The following is a 22,149-nucleotide window of genomic DNA, read 5'->3' on the forward strand; positions in this document are numbered from 1 at the left end:
AACAGAAATTATTAATATTGATCAATTGTCTGTTTTACTAAACCTTACTTTGTCTAAAGTTTATTAAACCAAATAAGATGGCACCCGTGGGCCTTCTGTATGTTTAACTTGGAAGTTTCAAACCTAGACCCTCATCAAATAGCAACATTTGCTAATGGTAGTTATCTTAACAAGCCCTCAGCTAGCAAAGTCATCTTGTGCATGTATTTTATTTCTTATGCATCAGCTAGAAAGCAGTGAAGCACGGCTATCAAAACTCAGTAACTAAAATGCAATATCACTAACAGCTATTAGATGCTGCCTCCAGCTAAATCCCATTCCTAGAAATACTGAGGGGTTCATATTTTTTGCTAAATTTGGACCTTCCAATAGGTGCACCAGTATATTCTATAATACTGCCATACTGTGACATGTGTCACAGAGAATTGTGTAGCGTGCACTTTGGTGTGGGTGTGCGCTGATACACCACCTGCACAGACTTATTATTACTCCTCGTTAAAGAACAATAAAGTCCACATTTGAAATAACTCATCATTTTCCCTCTTGATTAGGTGTAGTTACTATAAACTATATACGTGTATTTGACACACTGTGAATCAGGAAGGGCTGTGCGCTATGTGCACCTTGGAAACTGTTTCTTGGGCTTAACATTATCCCATTTTGGCAGATACCACCTCCGTGTTCCTGTTACATGTAAGGTGTTTCTTGCCTTGACAAACTGGTTGCGGCAGTAATGACTGCCAAGAGACACCGCTCCTGTTTTTAAGACCTAGAAGTTGCATGTTTGTCATATAAGAAACGGCAGCTAGGCTCATGTTTGGACTTTTGTATTCTGCACTTTATTTAGCTCTTTCCCCCATGCACTTTTTACTCTTGCTTCAAATGTGGTTAGGTTTAAGCAGTCAAGACTACTTGGTTAGATTTAGGCACTGAAGATTACTTATTTAGATTCAGGAAACAATGTGCTTTGTAATATATTTATTTTGAGCCATAAGTAGGAAAATCTCCAACTCAGGTCTTTGACTCCACGTGCTATGCTAGTGTACTGATCTGCATGCAGATTTAGGTCGGGTAAGACAATACATTATAACTCCACAAGAACGTATGATACTCCTCATACATAAGTGTTGGAAGAATGGTTGAAAGATCCTTATGAAGAGCTGAGACTTAAAGGACGCCTTTATCGGGATTTGCTGTCCCCGTGGGAGTCACGGAGATGCTTCATATGACTTGGTCTCCATCTGCTGGTGTAAATAAGCGCTGCATGACTGCACGGAAGGAGAGAGAGCTCAACTAGAAATGATTTGCAACATATTTGTCCCCTTAAGAAGTGGGGAGAGGACAGTCTATACAAAGGTTTATGGGTTAAATATAAAAACAGTCTAAATCTCTAGCACTGATAATATTACTATACAAGAGATCTGAAAAAAAAAAAACTCCTAATACTCGCGGTTCTGTCACAACTACATTCATTTCGAAAAGAAAATTGTCTGTGCATGTTAATTCAGTGGTACAGTGATTGGTTATCTTCAGCTTTTATAACTTTAAACAGCTTTCTTTAATATGTGCTTGCCCATAATCTGGATTATTTATACATACATTATACACAGGTGAAAGATGATGGCTCTACACCTGTCCTGATCACGTGGCTGGAAAAAGTCAGGGTGCATTTCAAATGTGTATTTTGCTCAGGAAGATTTCTCAGTGAGAGATGTGACCAAGTATCTGCATGGCAGCCATAGTAAGAGCTGTTCCAACTCTTCAAATATTGAGGAAAGGAGTTCCAATGGTTGCTTTATGGCTTTCTTTAGCAGATGACACACTGGCCCATCCTTTATGAAAAGAGAGGAGAAAACGCTGTCCTATAATTCATTGCTATGGACCATCCAACCATTCATGAAAGCAAACGACATAATTAAACACAGCTATGCAGATCATATAAATTTTAACTGTAACTGTATTTTCCATTTCATTCACAGCCTCCTGATATATTTATAATTTTAACAATGAGTTGAACTCACAGCTGAACTCTGAACATCACACTGCTGGAATAAAAACATTTTATTGCTGAGTTGTCGCTGAGTGAAGAACGCAGGACGCCATATTTGCTCAAGGTTCTGTATAATCAGTCTTCATTAGTAATATCCTTTGTTGTATGACACAGTTTAGGATACATTTTTACTTTAGTATAGTTGCTGGAATAGGTGATGGATGAAGGGAATTTTACTACAGTCAGAAATCCTAAACAGGGAGGAGGACAGGAGTTACACACCATATGATATAATATGGATTTACCAATCAAGGTAAATTATTGTCACAGTTGCAGGATGATCACCTAACAATGTGCTGTAAAAAATGGAGCCAGTTCACTTCAGTAAAAACCAGCCTTCTGCCAATAGCAGTGAGTTAGTGGTAGTACTTCATTTCTAACAGAAAACAACGTGTTTGAGTTCTTTTAGTCAACATCGAGCATTTGCAGTCGTAGCGCCCAAGCTGTGGAATAATTTACCCCCATTCATCAGACAGGCTCCCACTGTCAATCTTTTTAAATCTTATCTTAAAACGCATTTTTATTTACTGGCTTTTAATACAGCATGAGAGTTATTTGTTAATAAGTTATTTAATAAGTTATTTGTTAATTCATATTTGGTGTTTGCTATCAATACTCTAAGTTATTTTATTATGTATGTTGTATTCTTGTACAGCACTTTGGTCAACGCTCCTGTTGTAATTAAATGTGCTATATAAATAATTAAACCATAACATGTAATCACTATTTGAGTTCCACTAGGTCTCAGGACAGAGACATACTTTGGTTAGATACACTTTGTTTAAAGATTGATATCGAAAGGATTTTTTAAGTTACATCTGAATATACATTATAACAAAAACTTGAAGCAGTAAAAAATACTGCACCGTTCTATAAACAATTCTAATTTACTTTCATCCACTGTATTTGGTGTACGGTACCAATCAGTGTTATAAAAAAATTAATAAAATCATAATTAAAAAGTCAAAAAATGTGTTTATCTGAGCAGAATTTTGATCCAGTGTTATAGATTTAGGGCTGGCGTGGTCGGGACAAAGTGATTCGTTTTTTCCATAAAGCCCTGGCGACACTGCTGGGTCCAGCGTAGAAAATGTGATTTGAATTCACTTTTAAAACTATACAGTGAGTTTATTCATCCTTATGTTAGGTGTGTGCCTACACGGGAAGCTGTAACTGCACATTTGCCTGTCCTGGCTGAACTGGACCTGCTCATCGTCTGTGCTGTTGCTGCATTTTAGAGTATTTTTGAACATTTTTATTGGAATTATGTGCTTCACTTTTTGGTGAGTAAAATTCCCAAACCTTTTTCCTGCCAGTGTCAGTGGTTAAATGTGTCTGTGGTGTTTGAGGCCACTTTAACTTGGTTTGATTTCAGGAGAAAATCAAAGATTATCCAGACCTTCAAGAATCGGAGATCATTTATCTGAATTTCAAGAGCGGGTCCATACCTCCATATGGCCCCCTGCACTACAAGCAGTACATACTCATGCCCCTCCCCCAGTTAATTCACTTCTCATTAGTACAGGGGGATCTGTGGCGAGTCCCCTCAGAGGCCTTCCCCAAACGGCAGCCTCAATTCATGCTCAAGACATCGGCCATTATCTACTAGAAAAGCTGTCACATCTAAATAAGGATGTGCTCCCAGCTAGATTTACTCGTAGTTTAACTGGGTAGTTCAAATAGATTACATAGATAAATGTAACTAAATGTTAGCTGCACAGAGGGAGTTATATATGCCACTGTTTATATTGGCTAAATGGGACATTTAAAAATAAACGATAGCACAAAAACCCATGTGACCAAACTTTGCAGCTTGTTATTGACAGCACTTCTTCCATTACTCACTCTCTATTTTTAAACCTCTGTTTTTGCCTTTTCTAAAACTCTGCATATCTGCTGCCGACTGGTCCGTGCTCCAAACTCTGTTTCTTCTGTGAGATGATCAGCTTCACCAGTGCTATGACTTAACACATTCAGTAAAGGGATACTTCCTTACTAAATGAATCTCCCCTTTGTGACATTTAACCGACCAAAGTGAAATGACTGCTACTTCACACGCTCTTCTGATTGTGCTTTGAGTCTTTAATTCTTCTGCGTTTGGCTCTGCCATTCTGTAAACCCGTAGCTATTAATAAATAAACTGAAATCATCATAAGAAGGGAGTTACTCATGTATACAAATGCATGGACAGGCATGTTTTCAACATGGAATTACTGCTGCCATAGAAAAATAAATCTAAGAAAACACAAGAGAAAAGAACAACAAGTAAAGCAGGTAACCTGCCGGTGGAGGCGTGCACAGCGTGAAGCATGAGTTCATAAGGCAACTGGAGAATAAACAGCGCACTGTGTGTGCATGTGAGTGGCAATGTGGCACTGTGGAACAGACATCATTACTGTTAACACCCACAGAGGACGGAGCAGCCTCTGACTGTGCTCGCAGGCTTTGAATTTGGTACAAACTGGACTTAAAATAATACGACAACATTCTCAACAAAGAATCCTCTTTTCTTCTTCTCAAGGTGCATTATCTGCTGAGTCATGACCACCCCCTCCACAAACTCCATGGAGCACATGTCCAAAAAGCCCTTCGAGGGTGAGGCAACTGTTTGATGAAATCTATCATCTCATGTAAACTGTGGATGGAGGCCAGCTGCTGATAGACCTCTGACCCCGCAGCAGTATAGGTGGTCACTCCAAGTCCTGAAGGTTGATTGTGCTTCCTGTGAACTGGGAGTTGTCAGAGCCATTGTCGTCCTCTGTAATCACCGAAGACTCCTGTGGAGAAAAGCATCACAGCTCAGTTCTCTAAATGCTGACAGTGTCACTAATCTGTGGCTATTACAAAGGACAAACACAGTCGAATGTCTCTTTAACGACAGAAAGGATTACTCCCACCTGTAAAATGTTGACAGGCAGGTCAACAGTGAGCTGAGAGTGGGAGCTGGAGGGCTGAGAGCTCAACTGGAAGGCCAGGTCTCCATCACTGGCTGGGTCATCCTGCGTGTTCACACATTGATTAGACACTCCAACAACCGCTGTGCATTAGTGTGCTGTTCAGTGCACAAAAGTAAGTGAAAAGAAAAACAGTCCCTAGTTGGATGTTTCTATTCATTTTTTACTAATTTACTAGTTGATCAGACAGGAGAGAAATCAGATTAACGGAGATTTCACACTTGGAACTCTGAAACTAAACATAGGGCCTTTCTCAATATGCGTACTTGTGCGTACTTGCGTTCTCGTGTACTCGTGATACGTCATCAGTCAGAGACCAAGTACTGTTCCAATTCAAAGTACGCATCAAGCCGAGAACGCGAAAAAGTCCCGGATGTGTTCTCGCTCTGCCCGTTTTATCGAGCATGCATCGGTGGTGACTTGTGTGGACTTGGTACAGCTAAATATCCCAGAATGCATTTTGTCCAAAACTCAAACGCGGCAATGGCGGACGAGCGGGGCTAAAAACTTTTAAATATTACTCTTTCTGGGTCACAAAATAAACTTTTAAGTTCTTTTCAAGCGAGAATGTAGCTGTGTAAACTTCAAATATCTGCTCGATTTACCAAGATATCATATATTTCCAAACGTGCTCCGACGTTTTCGGAGATGTCTGTGACCCGCCAGCTCCATAGCAGACAGCGAGGTCGAGGATTATTACAGCCAGTGAGAACAGCGGACTCCCGGCACATCGTTTACAACCCCCCCGCGGTCTTTTCGCTACTCAGGTTAAACAAACCCCAGTAGCTGTCTATTGTATTGAGTGTCCACTAAAATAAAAATAAAAGCGTTTTAACATCTCATCTGCTTGTTTTTATTAAGGTATGTACACGTATGTACATGTACACTATTTTTATTAATAGAGATTTCACTACTGAGGTTAAACATGATATATAAGTCACTTAGATCACTTCTAAATGTTAATGTTTATTTCAGTGTTTTATTTGTTCCTGAGTAAACCGGTTTGGCTGTGATTAAAGTTAAGCTTCATAACATATTACTCACAGTTAAAATAAGAGGGGACAGCAGTAAAAACTCCGGACCTGTGACATCATCAAGTACGCTGGTGTACCAATTGTACAAATCGCGAGTCCGTGCTCGCGTACTTGAGAATTGAGAAAGGGCCATAGTGTTTTATGTGTGGGTGTGGGTGTGGCTGCTAGCATTAGCGGTGCTAGCATTAGCGGTGCTAGCATTAGCGGTGCTAGCATTAGCGGTGCTAGCATTAGCGGTGCTAGCATTAGCGGTGCTAGCAGCACCAACTTTCATGAGGTCTGTGCAGAATGTTTATACACTTTTCTCGAGTTATTTTACATCATTCAACTTTTTCCACTTTGGCCGCCACACAGAGACCTTTGCTTCAGGTGTTTCCTGATACTGAACCGAGGAATTGGGTTTCACTTCCACCAATGTCCTTGTAGCTTCTGACATATATAGCCCTTTTCCATTACGGCCTACACAGGTTGGCTCGACATGGTTTTTAGGGTTTTCCATTAGGTGATAGTACCTGGTACCAGGTACTTTTTTTAGTCATGAAGTGATCTGAAAATGTGACGTCATCAGACTGCATGCCACTGATTGGCTATTCAATGTCATGAGTGTCTCCTTCATGAAAATCAAAAACCGCCATTTTTGAAATCTGGCAACGAGGGACAAGGCTGCACAAAAACAGCACAGTGGTCCCTAAATGTGACAAAAACCCACATACAGCAGCAGGTATACCATCGCCAGTCATCCTCCTTTGTTCGTGTGGCATACAAATGATGTCACAGGAAGTACAGGCACGTTGCTATAAAACGACCCGACGCACATAAGTTGGTACTTGATTGTAAAGGGAAACAATAATACAGCTGGTTTTAATGGCACACATTTGACAAAATGGTAAAAACAAGCCTCAGACAGAACAACTCCCTGTAGCCAGTGTTAAACAGGCACTTTAATGAGCTTATGGGATGTTGCTCTGCACTTATACTCTGTTCTTAGTTCCCAAATAGCAACTAGTATTTTCACGGTACACAAAAGGTCAATTTCACACTGTGCAGTAAAAATGCAGGAGAAGGAATTAAAATTCTGTGGAACAAAGGCTACGTTCACACTGCAGGTCTTAATGCTCAATTCTGATTTTTTGATCAAATCCGATTTTTTTGTCTGCTCGTTCACACTACAAATAAAATGCGACAGCAAACGCGCTCTAGTGTGAACGCTCAAAGCGGCCCGCATGTGCAAAAGAAGACGTCACACACAACGCGCTCTGTTTAGACCCAGAGCAAACAGTATTGTTTGACTGATGGCCCTTAATATAAAGACTTCAGACTTCACGTTTCCCAATTTTTGCTTTAAGTTATTTTGTTATTTACATAATAATGTCAATAACCTAATAATGATCCTTATTGCTGTTTTAGAGGAGCGGTGCTTCAAAGGATAGCTGCAGATTTCTGTCAGAATCTGCAGATTATACAGTACAAATAAAATGTTCACGTTGTCTTCCCAGCAGTTTCACTAACACCTACACGGGATGGACAGGAAGCGTTCGCGATGTCTTCTCCGGCGCTGATAACTGGCGTCTGTCTTGTGTCAGTGACGTAAAAGACGGATTTAATGCGACCTGAGCGTTCAAACAGCAGTCGCTTTCTAAAACATCGGATATGTATTGGATTCAGTACCACATACGAAAGTGACCCAGATCGGATTTGAAAATATTGGATTTGTGCCGTTCACACTGTCACACCATGATCGGATATGGATCGCATAGGGTCAAAAAAATCGTATTTGATGCGCTTTCGCCTGCAGTGTGAACGTAGCCAAATTCTCATTAAAACAAAGGCAAGCGCCCAGACAGTAGCAGTGGCGAGTTATCCAAATCACGAGCTTATTTGAACCGTAAGTATTACGGTTTGGTCTAAACAGCTTTATGTTTTCTGACCAGGGCATATTTGCCACCTTCCCCAACTTGTCATATCTCACCTGCAGCAGGTGGATCTGGACATACTGGGCACCGGTGATGGGGTCACGGAGAGTCAGGCCCCCATTCGCTACTGCAGCTCCATCACCATAGCGAGCCCCAGAGGGAGCGAGTGGTCCTGGAGCTGTGGCAGCCTTTGTTCCTTTAGCTTTTCTCTGACTTGAGCTTGAAGTCCCTGGACAAGTCAAAAGAAAGTCTTGTCAGTCTAACAGTTACTGGAGCTTTGGCTAGCATGAAACTAAAGAACGTAAGTTACCGGAGGAGGCCGAGGGGCCTCTCTGCTTCTTCTTCTTAGCCAGCTGGATGGCTCTGTAGTCAGTCCTAGCCGAGCCCCCACTCTCCTGTCAAGCAAAATGGGAGCATGTTAGGTTTGCACCACCTTTCATCATCTGTCTTTTGACTACTTTCTCTACTGATTGTGATTAATCTTGTTAAATATGTGCCGCCACTGAAGAACATATTGTCAAATAAAAAAGGACATTCATTCAAAGATCCGAAGACTGAAAAACAACAAAGAAAGAAAAAAAAACAACATCTGAGACGATGGCTTTATTTTTTTCCATTTCTAGATGAAAGAATGGAGACTGACAATTCATTATCAAAGACACTTTATATGTCATTGAACTATGAGTCTTTTCTGGTTTTGTTACAGAAAGGTGAGCAGGGTCCTCACCCAACCAGTTACCTTTCGAGATAAAGAGGAAAGCTTGTATGCCTGAAAGTCGCAAATGTATTTTCTGTATCAGCTGTGTTTCGATTGGTTCATTGAATCTGTGAGTATCTATGCTCACCAGGAAACTGCTCGGTGACACAGAACTGAGTTCCGAATCTTTCTGTGGGCTGAAGCTGCTGCTGTGGCCAGGAAAGACAAACTGAGTGAGCACTTTTCCTCCCTCCTGGGGTCCCAGCACCTCCACACAACCCAACAGAGTCCCAGCACCTCCTTGGCCGCCCACCTCCACCACCTTAGATGGTGAGCCAAGGAGCTCGGCAACGGGAGCTACAGCCAGGGAGGCTGTGGGTTCCACGCTCAAGGAGCTGGACGAGCTGAGTGGGTGCTGCAGAGTGGGGTCCACAGTGGCACCAGCACCCTGCATAGTAAGGGCAGTGAGGGTTCCCAGCGCCTCTGGGGTAACTGTCTGCACATCGTCCAGGTTAAGGGTGCCTTGTGGGCGCAGGACGTCACTTGCCGTTCCCTCCAGGTTGTGGTGGGGGGTCATGTCGGCATTGGCTGCCAATATGAGAGGGTCCACAGCCTTGGCCATTGTGGTGTTAGTGCTGGTAACAAGTGTAGTTCCCACAGAAGAGGGGTCGATGGTCAGGATGCCAGAGCTGACCAGGGAGAGGTCCATTGTGAACGGGCCATTCGACGTACCCCCACCAACTGGGATTCCCACTCCAATGCCTGTAGTGGGTGCAGTTCCTCCAGGCACAGAAGAGAACAGAGAGCTGAGGTCCAGGTTTGTCAGCTGGTCGCCCCCAGCAATACCAGGTCCTGCAACCGTGGTAGGTGTGGAGCTAACGAGCTCATTACTGGGGGTCAGGGTTGGTGTGGTCTCCATCTGACTGAGAACATCTGGGAAGGAAAACAAAAACAAAAACCCTGAGTTAAAAATGAACATCTCAGGAACAACAGCAAGTGGAATAAAAGATTAAAACTGTTACACAAGAAAGAAGGAACGGTTTCCATCCATCGTCCCACATGGAAACAGAAAACAGTTGGGTGATGTTTTATCAAACACGTTCCAGTAAGGTTCGTTTCTGTTTCACAGGATTTGTGTTCCCATCAAGATGGCTGCGTATAGATGTCCACAGACAGTACGAGACTCGCATACTGAAATGCAGCACAGTGCTGGGAACTTTAAGTCTGCAGAACAAATACTAACCAGGACTGAGGTGGTGATGTTTGAGCATGTGGCTCTTAAGGCTGCTGCGGGACAAGAAGTGTTTGGAGCAGTTGGCCACAGGGCAGCGAGTCCTCAGGGTGCTGGCGTCCTGCTTATGCTTTTTGGAGTGGATGTAGAGGCTGCTACGTGCTGAAAACTTGGCATTACAACCTGAAAAACACAAAGGAGGCACATGTTACTGAAATCAGTCACCATGAAACGCTGGTCTTAAGTAAATATTTCAGGGAGAAAATGTGAACATTTGTCTCGTGGAAAATTATTAGTTTTGTTGTTGTTCCTTTTAAAAGGTTTGTACCTTCTGCATGGCACTGAAAAGGCTTAGTGCCTAGATGGGTAATACTATGTCCTTTGAGGTGCTCGGCCCGGGTGAAGGACTTCCCACAACCCTCCTCTGAGCAGACAAAGCGCCGATCATCATCATGTTTCCTTATACACACACACACACACACACACACACACATTTAAAACAAAGTAAGAAAAGTCATAGCACAAAAACAGAATTTCATTTACATTTTGTTACATCAAACTGAAGCTAAACTTAACAAGGAATCAAAGCCTTTCAAAGTCAAACTGCACCAGTAAAACAGAACTGCAGTGACAAGCTCAAGTTCACTAAAACAAAAACAGGCATGTAACAGCAATCGCACTTCCTGTAGTGGCAAAACATTCCCACAGAAAGCACAGAAGAGGAGGGTGTATGCTGCTTTTCGCAAGGCTCCATTTAAGCATTTTGCTAAGACTGTTTTGGGTATTTGGAACCAAAGAAGCATATGATGAGAGGTCTGACTGACAGCCCAAGTATACCAAGCAACACCCCATCAATCAAAACGTAGCCACATCCTACATTATAATAGTGCTTTATTCCAGCGGTCCCCAACCCCTGGGCCTCGGAACGGTACCGGGCCGCGAGAGTTGAGGCTCAGGTGTGAAATGTATAGTTTTCAGGGTTTTTATCGGTTTTCAGCGTCATTTTGTTATCGTTTTTATCGTTAACTCGGTTTTCCTGGGTCTTTTCACGTGTGTTATGAATAAATCTTATTTTTTTCAGTACCGGTACTAGTTTTATTTTGTTGTATTTATCCACCACACCTTAAAGGCCGGTCTGTGAAAATATTGTCAGGCATAAACCGGTCCGTGGCACAAAAAAGGTTGGAGACCGCTGATTTATTCTATATAACTTGATATAAAACCATAACATACTAAATGAGTATCAACACTGTAGTGAAGACTCACAACTAGGGCTGGGCGATATGACCCAAAATTCATATCTCGATATATTTTACCTGGACGGCGATATAAGATATATATCTCGATTTATTTTTTTAAGCCATAAAGTAAGAACAAAAAGAGAGTTCTTAGTCAAAGCTGTGTCCCAGATGTCACACAGGCACTTTTATTAACATAGAGCATAGATGTACATAAAATTTACTCAAAAATAAATTATGAGCATTTATTAAATAATAATGCTCCATCAATAAAAGAAAACAATGTTGTTTTTGTGCATAACAAAAAGCTCACAATTGTGCAGTCAAAATGTAAACTAAAAGATGCAGAGCATAGTAACAAAGACGGATTTCACAGCTGCTCTGTTCCCAACTTCTACTGTGTGACTGACAGCATTGAGTTTGAAATCCTCTTCATAACCATGTCTCTTAACAGGTGCCATTTATGGCCCTTATACACAGTAGGGTAATATTACGTTGAAGCACAGTACGTATCACTCCGCGAGGCTCCTCGGTCGCCGTAATGCTCTGACAATCCAGCAGCACCGTAGCTTACCAAAGTCGTACTAAAACATTTTTTGACAGATTGCTGAGCGCTGTGTACCACATAAAATCGCTTCGCGGCCATCAAGCACAACCAGAATTCATACATGAGGCGCGCTGTCAACTTTTGAGAAAATGAAAGGATTTTAGGCCGTGCAGCGCCTCTGGGCTGCATGGCGTTAGCGTGGTTAGCTCGTTAGCCTGGTTAGCTCGTTAGCGTGGTTAGTTAGCTAACACGTTGACGGCGTCCAGCCCCACGCACGGGGCGATGCGCAGTAACTCGTTAACGGAGATTTGCCGTGTCCATCTTGTCGCTTCCTGCAGGTGAAGCGATGGGGGAGGAGGGGCGAGGCCGAGTAATGTTGCGTAAAGACAAAAGTGGACGAAAGAGAGGCAAACTTGCGGCTCCACAAGTATAGTTATAACGTAACATAGACTATATCGATATAAAGGATATTGTCACATCTTATATCTCGTATAAAAATATATCGATATTTTTTAAAAACTCGATATATCGCCCAGCTCTACTCACAACTAGATGACCTTTACAGAGAAAACTTCACATTTTCATAACCTTGTTCTTTCAAACCTTTATGCAAAGAACACAAAACTAAAATTGACATGGTCAGCTTATCTAACAAGGTTTGTTCTCACCGCACGATGTAGACATTCAGTCCCTTTATTCCTTTGATAACTTTGTTAGATGTTATAAAACAGCGGTCCCCAACCTTTTTTGCGTCACGGACCGGTTCATGCCCGACAATATTTTCATGGACCGGCCTTTAAGGTGTCGCGGATAAATACAACAAAATAAAACTAGTACCGGTACCGAAAAAAAGAAGATTTATTCATAACACACGTGAAAAGACCCAGGAAAACAGAGTTAACGATAAAAACGATAACAAAATAACGCTGAAAATCGATAAAAACCCCGAAAACCATACATTTCACACCTGAGCCTCAACTCTCGCGGCCCGGTACCAAACGACTCACGGACCGATACCGGTCTGAGGCCCGGGGAGCGCTGTTATAAAACATTACTTCAGGTTTCTGTTTATTGCCTTTAGGAACATGTAGAAAATACACAAAAGGAAAAGCTGCGTTGCATCAGATCTAGCTATCAGCTATTTTCTGCAGTCGCAGAAAGACACAGTATCAGTAGTTCCTAAAAGTAAGTTGCACACAAATGGAGTGTGTCCACTATTTTATACCATGATCAAAGCATAAATTAATAAGCACTCACCTTTTATGTCGGAGCAACTTTGACATGCTTGTAAAAGACCAGCCGCAGCCCTCGGAGTCACAGACAAACGGCCTCTCGCCTGGAGAAAGGAAGTTACAAGTTTAATGTCTAACGCTACACTACACCTGCTGCTGCAAGGATCCTCACTTCACAAATCTTTTAATGTGAGCGGGATTGAGATTTTTTTGGCCGATTTTCTTTCGGAACGCCAGAGCTGCTGATTGGTTTTGTCCTTCTAAGAACTAAAAGTGACAACATGCACACTTATGTTGGTGATTTCTATTTAATTCAATGCTCATAAAAAACAAACAAAAAACACAATTATTGGCCTTTTAAAATAACTTACAGCTACAGTATATATATTCCCCACAAAAGCATCGGGTTTACTTGTCGCTCCAAGCTCAGAAAGAACTTTTACTCTCTGCATTAGTGCTGAAGAACAATCACAGCTAATGTGTTTTGCGGCACTGCAGCTGACTGCTTCACAAAAATGTATTAGGAATAAGCCAGAGTTAATTTAGTAGACTACATGCTGCTTTTTAAAAAATTAACCACAGAAAACAACAGGCCCAGCTGAACCGACCCTTAAATCTACTCTCGATTTACCCGTGTGACTCCTCATGTGGATCTTGAGACGACAGGCCTTATCATAGGTCTTGTCACAGCCTGGGTAGGTGCACATGAAGTGGCCAGTTTCTCTGAAGTGAGTGCGATTGTGGGAGAACAGAGCACTGAAGGTGATGAAGGTTTTCTCACAGCCTGCATAGGACAGAAAGACAAACATGTAGGACACCAGCGGTACCATAAAGGTATATTTTATGTATATATTTTTTCATCATATTCTGTTAAACAGAAACTGTTATAATAATGAACCGTCATACTGAACATAGATCAGTGCATCTACATTTAACTCTTGTGAGACAAAAGCTCAGGATTCACACTCCTTTTAACACTCACCTTTAAACTGTTTTTTCTACTACTGGTTATATACGATGTCTGAAGGGATCCAGAATATGGTCATCTGGGAATTTTGCTGCTTTAAGTTTGTTTAGGTAAGGCAGCCACAGAGTTTGTTTAAAACCGGTAGAAGTTAAAACAGCTCGTTTCAGACGTTGATACTGAGTCCCAGTATCAGATAAATTTGGAGTATTTTTGAACGGCAAGACATGCAAAGCTATTCTAGCACAGATAATGAATAGAAATGTGTAGCAGGAAATAAGCAAATGCCCTGTGTTGCTCAAAACACGTCAAACCTTCTGGTAAAGTGCTTCATATCATAGCAGTGATGTTGTGGAGTACCCATCAGCCAATTCCAAGTGCAGAATAAAAAGCTAGAAATACCAAGTGGTTACATAAAAGCACAAAATTCACAGTTTGATGCACGAGTTACCTGGGAATTCACATTTGTGAGGCCTCTGTGGCTCAAAGTGGACCCTCTGATGGTTGGTGAGCCGGGTGGCACTGCGAAACCTCTCGTTGCAGACCTCGCAGGCAAAGGCGTTATCCTGCTCGTGGACTTTGACGTGAGCCTTGAGGTTGTAGACGGTGGTAAAACGTCGTCCACAGCCTTCAAACTGGCATGTATGTGGCCGCTGCTTGTTGTGGGACTGGAGATGGCGCTTCAGCTTGTAGGAGGTGGCAAATGCCCAGCCGCAGCCTTCCACGGTGCACTGATATGGACGTGGGTCCTCAGCATGGTTTAGGAGGTGAACCTTGAGTTTCTGTCGTGTGTCAAATGTGGAGGGGCAGCCTGGTTCTGGGCAGTCAAAGGTGGACACGGTGTCTTTCTTGGACCTGATTACTGGTACAGAGTGACACTCTTCATTGTCACAGCCAGCTACAGCGGCTTCGGGAGGAGGAGGGCCCATATCTGCTTCTGTTACTGCACATAGTGACCCTGCCTCCTGCTTGGCACAGGAGTCCAGTGAAGTACCTAGCTCTGACAGGGAGCAGTCATCCACCAGAGCCAGCTCTGAGTCGCTGACAGACAAACCAGGTGTGGGCTCTTCCTGATGGCTGGAACTGGCTACTGCCAGTGTGCTGATCTTCCCGATCGATTTAGTACCACTGTCATAGTTGAGGAGAACAATATCTTCATGATCTTTCATTCCTAAGTGCTCCTTTAAGCTAACCATGTCATCCTCCTTATGTACATAGCCCTCGGGTGGGGCAGCGAGAGTTAGTACCCCGTTTTCAATAGTCACTATGATGCTTTGGTTGTTTATCGTGATAGTTCCGGAAAATGTTTCGCTAGCAGGCGGACTCGTGGAGGCCGTGACCGGGTTTGTACCGCCCTGCGGCGCCGCTGAATCTGTACCAAAGTCCGATGTGTCCATGGCTTCCACGATCCCCGCAGTCCCTGAAATCAAGGTACTGCTCTCGTCAACGCGAGGCTGCGACGAGAGCTCCCTGACCAGTTTACCTTCGCTGCTTTCGGTACACATCTGGCCACAAATCCTATCGCCATATTTGTTTGTCAAAACAACGTCTTCGACGGTGGGGTGGTAGGCAGTCTGTTTAACGTTACCCGCCGCGGGATTATCGTTCAGTAAATTGAAAACATGCTCAGGTTTCAAGCCCTGTGTATCGAGGCAGTTCAAAGTGTCATTAGATTCACATGAAACAACGTTACTGCGGTTTCCAGCCTCCATGGGGCCACAGTGACTTGCTTTGGAACACTGCTTTTTACCTTTCATTTGATCGCCATCCTCAGGCACATCCGGGCGCTGTTTACTTGTCTCACCGCTGCCTTCGTCTTGAACGACATTAAAAAGAACATAAAACTCCTGGGTGGTTTGTTCCGCCAGGTTTACCGTGCTCAAGTTCCCCAGCGCCGCAGCGCTATGGCTGGCTACTGAGGGCTGTTTGCAGGAGCCGTCCTCACGCTGCTGCCGTAAAACTGGAAACGTTGGTTGCCGCTGCGGCATCGGTTCCTCTTCCCCTTCAAAGAGAGGCAGCGCCATTTGCATTACAACATCCCCGCTTTCTAATCCGTATTTCCAGGCTGTCTTGACAAACTCCTGTGAAGCTAGTAGGGCACCGAGCTCATGTTCCTTCTCCGGGTTCACGTTATGAAATCCCACGCCCGGTCTGTTACCCGGTAAATTGCTTTTAAGCGTAGTTTGCGGTGCGCTGACAGGCGAACAAGCCACCTCGCTGCCATTTTCCGCCAGTAGGCGAAACGGCGATGTTCTCGGCCTAGTGTTGTTGTTGTTGTCGCTGTGTAGCTCAAGCGACTCCAGCAGCACTTCCGCTTCATTTTCGCTGGAAATAAAATGAGGTATTGACCCCGTTGCCGATCGATGTGGAGACGAAATGCTTCTGTGTAGGGCGCCATGTTGAGACTGAATGTTTTGGGCATCAGAAAGCCCCTGGATTTCCATCTTGGTATCCCTGTAGCAGCGACACGGAAAAAGACCCGCCCTACTAAATGGATATGATCCATGGAGCCACTACACGGTTTCCAGTGGGCCTAGTGTTGCGTTCAGGGGCAGTATTGAAATTTCAACTTAGGGGTGGAGGAACCAACAAGCTTTGGTAGTCGGGTGTTTGTTAGCAACTACCAAAGCTTTGTCAAGGTCGATAGAACTTCTCTTCAGTTTTCTGCACAGAAGCCTTACATTTAAGAAAACGAATAAAGCCACAGCTGATAGCTAAACTTACAGTCTGCTATTAACAGAGGGACAACCAAATGTCTTTGGGTCAAAAAGTGCAATATATACTGCTGCCCTTAAATGTAATGGCTTGAACCACGAGGAGTACCTGAAGGCAGCAAGAATATGCCATAGTGAAATTGTGATGTGGATAGTGTAGTATTGGATATTTGTGCGGATTAGTTATTATCAATAATACATTTAAGATAACCATTCTACACTATTTATTTATTTATTTTTAACTGAAAAGTGAATCCAAAACTTGGGAAATTCCCGTTTCCAGTTTGGTACACTTTTTAGTTCGTATTTCTTCCACTAAGTGGCAGTGTAGCAGTATAAAACAACATTTTTCTCCTAAGAGAAAACATTACAGACCTGTTCTGATCAAGTTGTGTATATTTTTTTAGTTTTTTGACACATATGGACGACCTAACATCGCCCCCAAAATAAAGCCAAAGAGGCCCCTGGTGTCTGGCTGGTCATAAACCCCGCCTCCTCCATGTTAGCGGAAGGGGGTCAAACTAAAATAAGTTCTACTCAGATAAAAAATTTCTCAAACATGGTTTATTTTATTATCAGTAGTTCTCATCAGGCTGATTTGTGTTCAAGTGGTCTCCTTTCTCATAAGTTTGATTCTAATTACTAACATAATGCTGTTAAATTGGGGGTATAACGTCATCATGACCGCTTTGACTGGCAGCTGCGATCATGGAGAAGTTTGCATATGTCTGTTCTGCAATGGCAGTTAGATCAGGGATGCTGAGAGGAGGTCCACGCTCCAAAACCACACCGACTGTTTCAAACTGTATTTAAATACATTTAAAAAGCACCAATAACTCAAAGGTAAATATTATACTGGATAAACTGCTAGTCTATTTTTTTTGTCTTTTCTTAAAATAAGCAGTTCATATGCCAGCTGTTGGCAGAACTGTAGAACTGAAAAAAAAAAAAACGTAAGAGCAGAACTTACTTTCAGATTTGAGGGATAGACTTTATATTTCATGTTTTGCGATGATTCTGTTCTCGTTGTTATTACAGAAGCTGCCCTCAGACCTCAGCACCACCCAGTGACAACAGACAAATCATCCTGTATGTTTACTGTTTGTAGAAACTCCAAAATTAACTAATGAAAAAAGTACAAAGCCTAAAATACCACATGATGTGAAAGTTGCAGCTTTTTAAAGACAAAAAATCAAAGGGTTTAATCATCCATATAACAGTTTCACTATAGGAGCATAAACACTACCTCAGTTGGTTTTTCAGAGAGCTGCTGATCTCAGACCTTCACAGCTTCTCTTTTAACACTGAATGTTCCTTATTCTACCTTAAATGTCACGTATATTGACCGTTACCTGCACCGTCACATATTTACACTACCCAGCTGGTTGTGGATTGTGCTTCTGGCACACCAGAGTGTCTCTTATTTGATAATTAAAAATTTGGCAACCCTAGCTCGGGGTTAGAGCTTATCCCAGCTATCATTGGGTGAGAAGAGGGGTGCACACTGGACAGATCACCAGTCTGCTACAGAGCTAATACAGAGAGACAGACAACCATTCTCACTCATATTTATACCTATGGGTAATTTAGAATCACCATTTAACCTAACCTCAGTAACTGCACGTCTTTGGACTGTGGGAGGAAGCCGACTACCTGGAGAGAACCCACATTTAATATGTTAGTTTAAAACGTAATGTAGACTCTGATCAAGGGACAAGATTTGAGAATCATCCACTGGGCTAATAATGTTTATTTTCCCTTTAAAAAATGAACAGTACAAATAAAACAGCATGTTAAGTCACTGCTATCTTTTTCCTCTTCTTTCAGCTGCTCCCTTTAATGTTCGCCACAGTGGATCATTTGTCTCCATCTCACCCAGCATCCTAATCTGTCACACCAACTGTCTGCGTGTCCTCCATCCCTAAATCCACTCTGTGTTCTTATTTCCTCCATATCCACTATCTCTTCTTTGCACAAGTCCAGATGATCTGAGCCTGCCTCGCTAACTATGACTCCAAAGTTGGTGCCCTCTGACCAGTTGGTGGTGGTCAGAGGGCCCGGTGGCGCCAGTGTCCGGCAGCCTCGCCTCTGTCAGTGCGCCCCAGGCTGGCTGTGGCTACAATGTAGCTGCCATCACCAGTGTGTGAATGTGTGTGTGAATGGGTGGATGACTGAATGTGTAAAGCGCTTTGGGGTCCATAGGGACTAAGTAAACCGCTATACAAATACAGGCCATTTACCATTTTCCCATTCCAAAACAGGAGTTTGCATGTTCTCCCCGTGTTTGCGTGGGTTCTCTCCGGGTACTCCGGCTTCCTCCCACCGTCCAAAGACATGCAGCTTGTGGGGATAGGTTAATTGGAAAATCCAAATTGCCATTAGGTGTGAATGTGCGAGTGAATGTGAGCGCGAATGGTTGTCTGTCCCTGTGTGTTAGCCCTGCGACAGACTGGCGACCTGTCCAGGGTGTACCCCGCCTCTCGCCCTATGACAGCTGGGATAGGCTCCAGCGACCCTGAAAAGGATAAGCGGAAGCGAATGAATGAATGAATGAATTCCAAAACACTCTACCCGAGCCGTCCTTCTCTATACTCTTGGTCTGGTCACTCCCACTGAAAATCTTAGCATCCTCAGTGCTGCCTCCTCCAGCTTCACCTTCACCATCTCCAAACCACACATAGCCGGTCTCACTACTGTCTTGTAAACATTCCCTTTCACTCTTGCCATAGTGCTGCTCACCAGTGTTGGTCAAGTCACTTGAAAAAAGTAATCAGTAACTAATTACTGATTACTTCCCCCAAAAAGTAATCCAGTTACTTTACTGATTACTTATTTTCAAAAGTAATTAATTACTTAGTTACTTAGTTACTTTTTAAAAACACGATTTACAACCTGAATAGGTGATAAATCGATAGATCTTTCAGCCCAATTCTACTTTTTCTACATAATCCATCATACAAAATGTAATCAAATGGAAACGTCTCTTTTTAAAACTTGTTTTATTAGTTTTAATCTTTTAACTTTATGCATCAAGCAAAAATTTAATTATATGCAACATTCTCTGACTTGAATAAATTAGTTTAACATTTAAACCTATTTTCTGCACATTCCAGCACATAAAATAAAATATTTTTTGTGTGTTTACACTCAGTCTCTCAAATAGATGCAAGTAAAACACAGCAGAAAACAAATAAAGTCACAGACTAGCGGTCCTGTTGCTCTATTTTCACCTGTAAAGCAGGAGTGGGGTAGGCGGAGGGTTACCCTGGTGCAGGTGTGCTGCAGTGGTCAGTGGAAGAATCCGCGAGTTTCTCTGTGAGATTCCCATTACGTCGTAGCTACTCGGTGCTTGTTCGGAAGTTTAGGGGTTTTTTTCACTGTAAAAAGAAGTTTTCTCCCCACGCACAACGGACACTAATGTTTTTGTCACTTTTTATGGAATCAAACTCAAAGTAAGGTCAGTACTTCCACGCTTTAAACGCTGCACGTTCATACTCTCTCCCGCATTCGATATATGATCCATTGTTGATCTGCACACAGCTGTTGTCATGAACGTCGCACTCGCTTACGTCACTGTCATGAGACATTCTCGCAAAAAAATCACGGTTTTAGTAACGCAGTAACGCAGCGTTCCTACAGGAAAGTAACGGTAATCTAATTACCGTTTTTGCAATAGTAATCCCTTACTTTACTCGTTACTTGAAAAAAGGAATCAGATTACAGTAACGCGTTACTCCAAAGTTGGAGTACTTTGGAGTTACTTGTAACGCGTTACTGCCCATCTCTGCTGCTCACTGACTGTAACTTGTCTTCTTCTTCAAAAGCTCTTTTCCACAGCTTAAAGTCCGTTGCCTTCTTCATTCCTCCACAGGTATATCATCGGCATCCTTCCACTCTAATCTTCGTCACTAATCCTCTGTACTTCCTAATTCACTAACTGTCTGACATTTGTCCTCTTCTCTCTCAATTTCTCTATTCATCAACTCATCACGGCACTCCTCCCATATTCTCAGCACACTCTTATTATTCTGTCTCCATGCTTAATCACTCTAACCTGCTGCACATCCTTTCTAACTTCATCTCTCTGCCTAGCAAATGATGCATCACCACCATCTCTTTGTCCTCGTTCTTATGCTCAGAGGAAACACGTGCCAGCTTTTGGGCAGTTTCTCTCACCACTTTAGCTGTACTTTCCCAGTCATCTGAATATTCTTCCCTACCTTCCTGAGCCTGTTTTAACTCACCACTAAACTCTGCAAAGCATTCTTCCTTCTTCACTTCCTCCATTTAATCCTTGCCACTGCATTCACTCACTTCTTCTTCATGATTTCATGATTTCCTAGACAATTTCTGACATCCGCCCATTAGTTTCCAGCTTCAAGTTCATGATCCTGTCTGACACTCTCTTCAACTCCATAGCACTCCTTCAAGATTCCCCGTTCTCCATTTCATTTACTATCTGCACTGTAGTAATAGAGTTTGAATCCACGTCCAATGCTCCTGGCTCTACTTCCCTTCTCCCGCACACAATATATCTGTCCTCCTTCTCTCCTTCATATCACCCAGCTCTCTCCCTTTACTAGTCATGGTCTTTAATTTTTAAAGTCACTACTCTCATCTCCAAACTCCCGCCCTTTTTTCTGTCTCACTGACTCCCAATAAACCTCCCCCTTTACTTTTCTTCTGTCTTCAGCTGATAACTAAAAGAGGCTAATCAAAAATATAGTTACATAAAGTTTAATAATTTGAAAATAGATATAATATAATAATAAAATAATTTGGCCCCTTTACAAATATATAAATAATAAAAAAACATTCGTCATTGCTTGAAAAAAAAAAGCTTTTGGTCTAATTTATCTTTGAGTTAAAAATACAAACAAACAAAGGCGATGTAAGTGAAGTTTAACACAGCAATTACTGTAAAGCAGTGAACAAGATTACAGTTCAGCCTTCAATAATATCTTTATTTGGTTTTTAAGCAAAAGCTAGAAAACAGTGACAAAATGAAAAACTTTGACCAACACAAGTGGAAACAAAAATAAAAGAAATATTTGGAACAGAGTGAAAAAATGGAAAGAAGGAAGACTTCACAAAATATTCTGTACAACACTTATATTTACACGCAGCTTCTACATAACAAATGGAACTGGTGAGCAGTATATAATAACCTCATCCTGTACACACTGTGTAGAAAGCTCAGCATGCTTCATACAAAAATATCCAACAGGTTATGTGACTTTGGGTTTGTTTACATATAGTCATAACACAAACATGCATGTTTTAAACGTTATTTGATACAAATCTACCCTACTTTTCATATATCTGTTATGTGCTGGATTATTAGGCTGGCAGTCTGAAATAGAAGGATTGATTCTGCACAGTACACAAGTAAACACACAGAGGAATGTTGTCTGAAATCTTTTTCAGATATGAATACAGATAGTACAATCATTAGCAGCATAACAGCCATATAAGCATGCAAAATAACATATTTCCTGGTGTTGTCATATAAAAATAGAGTCCTCCCTCACACTTACTTGCAGGATTATGACAGAAATAAGGCCACATGTCCATT

General features: G+C 42.2%; 1 protein-coding gene across 2 annotated transcripts; it reads right to left on the reverse strand.

The window, feature by feature from the left end:
• Positions 1-3,759: 3,759 nt before the first annotated feature.
• LOC146519220 (zinc finger protein ZXDC) lies at positions 3,760-16,375 on the reverse strand. Of its 2 annotated transcripts, XM_085161058.1 has the most exons (10): positions 14,312-16,373; positions 13,528-13,680; positions 12,922-13,000; positions 10,208-10,338; positions 9,892-10,062; positions 8,797-9,581; positions 8,262-8,346; positions 8,008-8,180; positions 4,948-5,049; positions 3,760-4,827 (listed from the first exon to the last, which is right to left on the reverse strand). In XM_085161058.1, exons 1-10 carry the CDS (start codon positions 16,302-16,304, stop codon positions 4,741-4,743), a joined length of 3,759 nt encoding a protein of 1,252 aa, XP_085017184.1. In that variant the 5' UTR covers positions 16,305-16,373; the 3' UTR covers positions 3,760-4,740. The 2 variants fall into 2 exon arrangements, with proteins under 2 accessions (XP_085017184.1, XP_085017183.1); XM_085161057.1 differs by lacking the exons at positions 3,760-4,827; positions 4,948-5,049 and having other exon boundaries at positions 5,992-8,180; positions 14,312-16,375.
• Between the last annotated feature and the right edge of the window lie 5,774 nt (positions 16,376-22,149).

This window comes from Neolamprologus multifasciatus, chromosome 5 (genome assembly GCF_963576455.1).
Source record: "Neolamprologus multifasciatus chromosome 5, fNeoMul1.2, whole genome shotgun sequence".
NCBI lineage: Eukaryota > Metazoa > Chordata > Actinopteri > Cichliformes > Cichlidae > Neolamprologus > Neolamprologus multifasciatus.